General features: G+C 45.7%; 1 protein-coding gene across 1 annotated transcript; it reads right to left on the bottom strand.

The window, feature by feature from the left end:
* Nucleotides 1-2,324: 2,324 nt before the first annotated feature.
* Nucleotides 2,325-7,291, bottom strand: LOC143926943 (uncharacterized). The gene is made up of 3 exons (XM_077450974.1): nt 7,116-7,291; nt 3,351-3,533; nt 2,325-2,909 (listed from the first exon to the last, which is right to left on the bottom strand). The coding sequence occupies exons 1-3, from the start codon at nt 7,222-7,224 to the stop codon at nt 2,791-2,793; spliced, it is 411 nt and encodes a 136-aa protein (XP_077307100.1). The 5' UTR covers nt 7,225-7,291; the 3' UTR covers nt 2,325-2,790.
* Nucleotides 7,292-8,925: the final 1,634 nt, after the last annotated feature.

Here is an 8,925-nt window from a genome sequence, read left to right as displayed (position 1 = left end):
TTTTTTTTTTACATCACACGGCGTTTGCGCAGCAGTATTTTCAAACGCTATTTTTTGGGCGAGTGCACTTCATATTTTTTTTTAAATTACTAATTATTGTTTTTTTTTTCTTTTTACGCTGTTGCTTTTAATGTTTGTTTTTATTCATCACTTTTATTGTAGCACAAGGATTGTAAACATCCTTTGTGACAGCAATAGACAGTGACAGGTACTCTTTATGGAGAGATCTGGGGATCCCAAATCCCTCCTCTGCCCTTGAAAGCATTCAAGACACCAAGATTGGTGCGTTTGATTTTTTATTTTTTTTTCTAAATGGCGCCGTTGACATCCGGGCACACCGGAAGTGATGTCAGGTCATCGCTTCCTGGTTACTATAAATGAACAGCCAATCAAAGCCAATCCCGGATCATCCAGATATCTTTTTTTTTTTTTTCAGCAGGTGATTTAGTACAGTGTAAAAGCCATCATAGCGGCTGTTTAGCCACTTGATTGCTTTTACAGGCAGGAAGAGAGGGCGCCCCCCTCCCCCTCCTTCCTTCCGCTGCCCTCCAGTGCTTCTCCAGTCTCTCCCATGCACTCAGGGAGCTGGAGAATCAATCCGCTGGCAGTTTACCATAGAGCTGGCTGTGGACCAGAGGGCTCCTGGTAATATCTATGACCCCTGGAAGACAGAAGTGACGTGATGACGTGATGATGTCACTTCAGGCTCTGGCAGATGTAAACACTTCCAATTTTTTTTTTTTTTTTGCTGGAAAGCCTGAGATTTATTTTTTGATTCAGGCTATCCAGCATAGAGGAGAGAGGTGGGGACTTATAGACCCCAGATCTCCCAGTGAAGAGGACCTGTCGTGCCCTATTCCTATTACAGGGGATGTTTACATTCCTTGTAAGGCTGGGTTCACACTGCTGCGGGGGGAGATCCGGATGTGATTCGCACCGCACTGCAGTGCAAATCACATCCGATCTCTGTGCAATGCGAGTTCAGCCATACAGATAGTATGGCTGAATTCGCATCGCTCCCGCAGCAAACTCGCACGGGACCCTTTTTTTGGTCCGCAGCAGAATCGGATCGCATGGGGGTTCACACCATGCGATCCGATTCCTGTGCGAGTGTGCAGATCGCACTGCGATATGCGGACGGATCTGGGGGTGTCATTAACATTTCATTGACACTCCCAGCCGTTCGCATAGGGCAGTGTGAACTGCCGGCGGGAGGCATGCGATGCGGGAAAACGGCGTTCCCGCATCGCTGTGGTGTGAACCCGGCCTAATAGGAATAAAAGTGATCAAAAAAAATTAAAGGGAAAGTGTAAAAAAACAAAACAAAAAATATATGTATTTAAAGCGCATGCAGAAGCGAATGCATATGTCCGTCGCGCCCACGGCATTCAAACCACACATGTGAAGTATCGCTGTGATCGTTAGAGTGAGAGCAATAATTCTGTAACCTGTAAAACATTTTTAGTGTGTGACCTACGCAGATTTTTTTATGTACAGTAGGTTTGGCGTCATTCCACAAGTGTGTGTAATTTTAAAGCATGACACGTTGGGTATCTATTTGCTCGGCGTAACATCATCTTTTATCTATATATACCTTAAAATCAGGGGAAAATCGTGGGTGCATGTTATATGCCGATCCCCCTGCGATTGTGAGGCTCTCAGTGGCTTTCAGCCGCCTCCGACCCTTCTCGGCGGCTTTCGCCCGCCTTCGGCTGTTCTCGCCAGTTTTCAGGCGCCTTCGGCCGTTCTCGGCGGCCATAAGCTGCCGAGAATGGCCAAAGGCGGCCGAAAGCTGCAGAGAACAGCCGAAGGTGGCCGAAAGCTGCAGAGAATGGCCGAAGGTGTCCGAAAGCTGCCAAGAACGGGTGAAAGCTGCCGCAAATGGCCGAAGGTGGCCGAAAGCTGCCACGAATGGCTGAAAGCTGCTGAGAACTACTGAGCGCCGCCGAGATACACAGGACATCCAGCTCTGTATCTTGGTGACGCCATTTTTAAAAGGAAAAGCTGCAAAAAAAAACTGACAAGGCTGCAAATGACACTGACAAGGCTGCATTGATGGGCATTTAAATGTAAGTTTTTTTTCCTTAAACTTTCCTCCTAAAAGTTTTTTTCCTTAAAATTCCCTCCTAAACTTGGTGTGCATGTTATATGCCGATAATTACGGTATATATATATATATATATATATATATATATATATATATATATATATTTTTTTTTTTTTTTTTGGGGCTATCTATTGATTTCTTGCATTAAAATTCATTAAAGTGTATTTCCTCCCCAAAAAACATGTTTGAAAAATTGCTGTACAAATACATCATGACATGAAAAAAAAAAACAACTGCCATTTTATTCCTTAGGGTCTCTGATATAAAAAAAGAAAAAAAAGATTTTTACATGTAGGAGAGAAATGCCAGAATTGGGGTGGCAAGTGGTTCAATTATAAATTATGTTTCAAACAATGAGACAAGAAAACAATAAAAATAAATCTTTTTTTTTTAAAAACTCAACACACATCTATATACAATAATTACAAAACAATGTAGCGATGATCGGAGGTTTCCTCCTCTGAGTCCTCTCCGTGATGATTGTGGAGATCGCAACAAAAGACAAATCTCCACCGGACAGCAGGAGGCTTTCCCTGATTGGATGGAGAGTTCAGGTTGTACAGAGATCGTACAATCTCCAATCAGGTTGGAAGATGTGTGGCCGGCTGTTTGGAAAAATGTTTTTCTTTTGGGGGATCCAATGTGGAGAGATGAAAGAGGAACTCGGATACACCGCCCCCGGCTCACAGCCCGGCTCCGGGGTTATAGAGAGTAATGTTCTGATTGGCCACTATTTGTCTGAGGATTTGGCTCTGAGCGTCCAATCTCTCTGCCAACGTCTGCAGCTCTTTGTTGTCGTGCACTGCGGAGAGAAGAGGCAATCGGTGACTGAGAAAAATCCAGAGCATAAAGACAATTGATTATTGGTTCGTTCAATATAAGTGATCCTATCAGAGAGAGGTGTGATGTCATTACATAGGCGGGCTCTGCTTCCTGTACAGTGACTGCACTTTACTGCTCCGCTCTGTGTGAGGCTCTGAGACAACTCTGACCTGACCAACTGCAGCTGTTGTCTATAGTAGTGATGGCAAACCTTGGCACCCCAGATATTTTGGAACTACATTTCCCATGATGCTCTGGAACTCCGCAGTGTAGTGGAGCATCATGGGAAATGTAGTTCCAAAACATTTGAGGTGCCAAGGTTCGCCATCACTGGCCTATAGCAACCAGTTGACTTCTACAGCTCCTTTTCCTGCGGTTGCCGGAGGGGTTACAAGTTTGCGATCAAGTATGGTGGACTCACCGTGTAGGTACGTCATGTACAATGACAAGGCCAAGTTACCCAGGACAGTAAAAACAGCGATGGTGAAAAAGAAGATCCACAAGCAAAGCGCATATCTGCTGCACTGATGGTCGGGGTAATTCCACACAATGGCAGGAATTTCTTTCACCGGCACGTTGTGGACGACACATTCTGGGGCGGAACCTGAAACGATAAAACGCAATCACAGATTAGGGCCTGACAAGTTATAAAGAAGGCCATAGTTAATTTAGGGCAGACGGTGGTGTGGTCTAAGGGGAGGGGCATGCTGTCTGTACACTGGCGCTGTGCAGGGGCCCCCGAAGGAGGAAGCGGGCCATTTAGGGGGATCATTGGTCTAAGGCAAAAAGGAGGAACATTTTACAAACTGCCAGGAGCAATGTTTCATCAATGAGGCAATCAGACTAATCAGTGTTGGGGGGGGCTTTATAAATTTCAGATATCAAAACCGTGATCTGTCTTTGAGGCCTTGAACCATGGGTCTTCAAACTATGGCCCTCCAGTTGTTCAGGAACTACAATTCCCATCATGCCTAGTCATGTCTGTGAATGTCGGAGTTTTACAAAGCCTCATGGGATGTGTAGTTTGGCAGCAGCTGGAGGGCCGTAGTTTGAGGATCTCTGCCTTGAACTGTCTGTTTTGCCTATTCCAACCATACAGATGGAAGATAAACCCATTTCAGATATTTTCGATTGTGCTGGATAATTTCCACTGCTAGTTGATACATTCAGTGTGAATCACAGCTCAGCCTGCGCACCACCTGCCCTAGTGAGGCATCTCTTGCAATTGATGGGCAAGTCCAACTGTCCTCTGATGTCTATGGGTAGATTCAGCTGTCCTTTGAGGTTGATGGGAACAGCCAACTGTCCTACGATGTCTATGGGCTGATCCAACCATCCTCTGATGTCTCTGGGCCGATCCAATCATCTTATAAGATCTATAGGCAGACTTGGTGAGGTTTATAGGCAGATCCAACTGTCTTCTGGATTCTATGAGCAGAACCAATTAATCTCTGGTGTCCATGGGCAGATCCAACTGTCCTCTGGATTCTATGGGCAGAACCAACTAATCTCTGGTATCCACGGGCAGATCCAACTGTCCTCTGGATTCTATGGGCAGAACCAACTAATCTCTGGTGTCCATGGGCAGATCCAACTGTCCTCTGGATTCTATGGGCAGAACCAACTAATCTCTGGTGTCCATGGGCAGATCCAACTGTCCTCTGGATTCTATGGGCAGAACCAACTAATCTCTGGTATCCACGGGCAGATCCAACTGTCCTCTGATATCTATAGGCAGCCTTGATGGTCCTCTGATGTCTGTAGGCATATCAAGCCATGCTCTAAGGTATATGGGCAAATCCTACTGTTCTTTGACATCTATGGGCAAACCAAACCATCTTCTGGAGTCTTTGGGCAGATCCAAATATTTTTTTAGGTCTATGGGAAGATCTAACTGTCCTCTGGATTCTGTAGGCAGAACCAACTGATTTATGGTGCCCATGGGCAGACCTGATGATCCTCTTATGTGTATGGGCAGACCCAACTGTCCTCTAATATCTATGGGCAGAACCAACTGTTTTTTTTGGTGTTTAATGGCAGATCCAATGGTCCTCTAATGTCTATAGGCAGATTCTATTGTCCCTGATGTATATGGGTAGAACCAACTGATCTCGGGCATCCATTGGCAGATCCAACTGTCCTCTAAAATCTATGAGCAGATCCAATCATTCTCTGAGGTCTGCTGGTGGATCCAATGGTCTTCTGATGTCTATGGGTGGATCCAACCATCTTCAAATACCTACGGGCAGATTCGACTGTCCTCTGATGTCTACCGAAAGACCAACCTCTGATATCTATGTACTAGTAAAGATTTCCCTCAAGTCAAAACCAAGCAGGGGTTCATCCGCTCCCCGAATGGCCAACATATCCTGGAGAAAAATAGCCGGCGGCACACTGTAGAGTTGAATGCCTAAAAAAAAAAAATGCTATTATTTCTGGATAGCTACTACAATCCATGCCTGGGACCCCCTCCACCGATGCAGTTCACCCACCACTGGGCTGAATACTGGAGATGACCCTTTTAACCCAGTGTGGGTCAAATGCATTAGAGGAGGTTGTCCCGGGTGGAGGTTCTTGTCTTGAAATAATAAAGTAGTACAAGCATTGGACCCTACAGCATGCTGCCGGCTGTTTTTCCTCTATCTCTGATGTCTATGGGTGGTCTATCAATCTGCCCTCACCAACTGAGAACAATAGTTTCCATGCTGTGATCACATGATCTGATCTCAGCCATTTGGAGGGTTTGCTACATTTCCAGCCGGCCAGCAGAGGGAAGGAAGTTACAAATGTGTATATTAGTTCCCTTAAAGTGGAGGGCCACCCCGAAAACAAAAAAAATATTAAAAATTACAAAAAAATATAAAAAAAAAAAAAATGAAAAAATTTTTTTTTCTTTACTTACCAGAAATGCCTGTTGCTAGGCACTTTCTCCTAATCTTCCTCTTCCTCCTCCGCCGAGATCTTCTGTCTTCTCTCTATGTCGCAGCGTCTTCTGGGTAATGGGTCGCGCTGTGTTCTGGGAACTGTGTGTTCCAGAACACAGCGCGTCCCATTCAGAAAGCGCTGCGGGACTCGCGCATGCGCAGTAGCCGCGGGACTCGCGCATGCGCAGTAGGAAACGGGCAGTGAAGCCGTAAGACTCCACTGCCTGTTTCCCTTACAAGGAATGGCGGCGCCGGGACCCGAGAGCCGAGGGACGGGTCGGCCTCGGGCGGCCGACATCGCGGGCGCCCTGGACAGGTGAGTGTGTTTATTAAGTCAGCAGCTGCAGTGTTTGCAGCTGCTGACTTTTTTTTTTTTTTTTTTTTTTTTTTTTTTTTAAACGGACCTCAACTTTAATGGCAATATGGGACAGCAGCAATATGGCTATCAGGTGTTACAACAACCACCAAGTTCTCATCCAAACAAAAAATAAAAAATCAGTCGCTTCTGTTACGTCCATGAGACTGGAAATGGTTTTAAAATAATACTACAGCGCCCTCTTTGTCAGTCTTCCAAGCTAAGCTTACAGTGCACACAGCTTATCTGAGGTGTCCACAGTTCCTGGGTTGGCCTGTCTGCCCTTTGTTGGCCAGCACTGCTGACACGGCCCATCCTGAACTCCTACTACCGGCCATCTTGGGTCTATATTATCTTAGTTAGAAGACCTCAACTCCTATAGAACTCCCATAGAATCAAACTCACTAAATATTATCTGTGGCCCTTTGGTGGCATCAGGGGCCACACTTGAGGTCCCCTATACCAAATGAGTTGGTCAACATTGCTCTAATACAGGCTTTCTCAACCTTTCAACCCTAGAGGAACCCCAAAAATAATTTTCATGTCTCCAGGAACCCTAACCAAAACCAAATTATCAGGGCTCAATAGGAACCATTCTCCTTATATTGGTGGTCAATAGGAAGAATGTCCCCCTTAAAGTGGTCTTCAGAATGCCACCCTTAAAGACAGCTAAAAAGGATATTTGGTGTCATGCTGCTGGGCTTTGCTAAGTGGTGCTGAACCTTGAACTCTGTAGACATCACCAAATAGGTGGTCCATCAGCCACAGCTCAAGGAACCCCTAGAAACCTCTGGAGGAACCCCATGGTTCCACAGAACCCTGGTTGAGAATGGCTGCTCTAATATATAGACCCCCCCCCACTACAAAATGCAATACCTAGATATGTGGCATTAGTCTGGGTACTCACCCCCTGGTTGGTCCGCATCAGTGGCATCTGCATCCAGCAGGCATACGGTAGACTGGGCATCACCGTTGGGGCCCGGGGTCCCCTCAGAACAAGTTTCAGGAAAAACCATTATAGAGCCGATCTAATGAGGACACGGAGAGGGGTTGCAAGGAAATCCAGCAGATGGCCCAGAGGGGAGGAGGACACAAACAGAGGACTGCTGGAATGTGCCTGGGGAGGGAATATATATGCTCCCCTCCCCCTCCCAACACAATACCCCCCCCCCCCCCCCCCCGCTAACTAAGCAGGCTACTATATGGACAATTACATCTAAAGCTGGCCACACATTATACAATTTTCTTCTAGATTTACCAAAACCTTATAATATGAGGTCAAACCCAAATGCTTTCAATGTGTAAGCAATCAGGCCGGCCCTTACACTACATGATTGAAGGTAAATCTAAAGGAAATGTATACATTTTTTTTAATTGGAAAACCAACTTTATTGAAAAGTATTTGCATGGTACATAAATCGATATAAGCCAACGTGGCCAAAACATTAGTACATACATAAACACATTGAAGTATCTGTGTGACATAAGATGAAATACCCAACGCAAGTGAAGCCAATGCACAATAAAGAAAAAAAAAGGGGTTCGGGGGGGGGGGGGGAGGGGAATGAGGGATGAGGGATGAACATATCAGGTACACGTTTCACCATCCGCCAACCATCTGCTCCAGACCTTCTCATACCGACCAGCTCAAGTACATTTACGTCGGCAGTTTGAAGATGGATATCAACCGAGGTATCCATCTTTAGACCTGGCGGTTCTGTTTACGATAACGGTGGTCTCTGTGGTGGATTCGCTGCGAGATCTCCTGCGCCCTCCGCCGCTTACTGGAGCCGCCGGCAGCGGCGGAGGCGATTGGGTCCTATCCGTGGTTGGGTATGGAGACGAGTGAGGGGAAGATGGCCCCCCACCCGTCTCCATACTATAGCACGCCGGAATCGACGTCAAAACATCACTTCCGCCCATACGTCTTATGCCGCGTACACACGACCGGACTTTCCGGCAGACTAGGCCCGGACGTTCTTCCCGACGGACTTTCGGCACAGTTCCGACTGACTTTTCCGAACGAACGGACTTGGCCACACACAAACGGAAAAGTCGAAAGTCAGTTCGTTTTGAATGTGATGATGTAAGACGGGACTAAACAAGGAAGTTCAACAGCCGGTAGCCAATAGCTGCCCTTGCGTCGTCTTTGGTCCGCCGGGAGCCAGCACACAGACGAACGGTTTTCCCGATTTTAGTCCGTCGGAATTGTGTCCGTCGGATAGATTTGAAAACATGTTTTATTTCTAAATCCGTCTGATTTTTTTTTCCTGAAAAACAATCAGATTAGCCCACACACGATCAGATTGTCCGATGGACTAATCCCCCTCGGAACTAGTCTGTCGGAAAGTCCGTTCGTGTGTACGCGGCATTAAAGGCACATTTTTCTCTAGTCATTTTTTCAAATGACACATTTTTTATTGTTTTATATTTTCTTTATTTTTTTTTATTGCATTTAAATCCAAAGTCTTTTTGACCCCCACATCTCATATTTAAGAGGACCTGTCATGCTTTTTTTCTATTACAAAGGATGTTTACATTCCTTGTAATAGGAATAAAAGTGACCCATTTTATTTTATTTTTTTAAACAGTGAAAAAATAAATAAAATCAAGTAAAATAAATAAAGATAAATTTTTTTTTTTTAAAAGCGCCCCGTCCCGACGAGCTCGCGCGCAGAAGCGAACGCATACGAGAGCAGCTCCCGCCTATGAAAACG

This window comes from Lithobates pipiens, unplaced genomic scaffold, assembly GCF_037356315.1.
Source record: "Lithobates pipiens isolate NorthernLeopardFrog02 unplaced genomic scaffold, aLitPip1_a1.2 Scaffold_23, whole genome shotgun sequence".
Lineage (NCBI taxonomy): Eukaryota > Metazoa > Chordata > Amphibia > Anura > Ranidae > Lithobates > Lithobates pipiens.
Note: the sequence above shows the minus strand (reverse complement) of the source record. Positions and strands in the feature narration are given on the sequence as shown.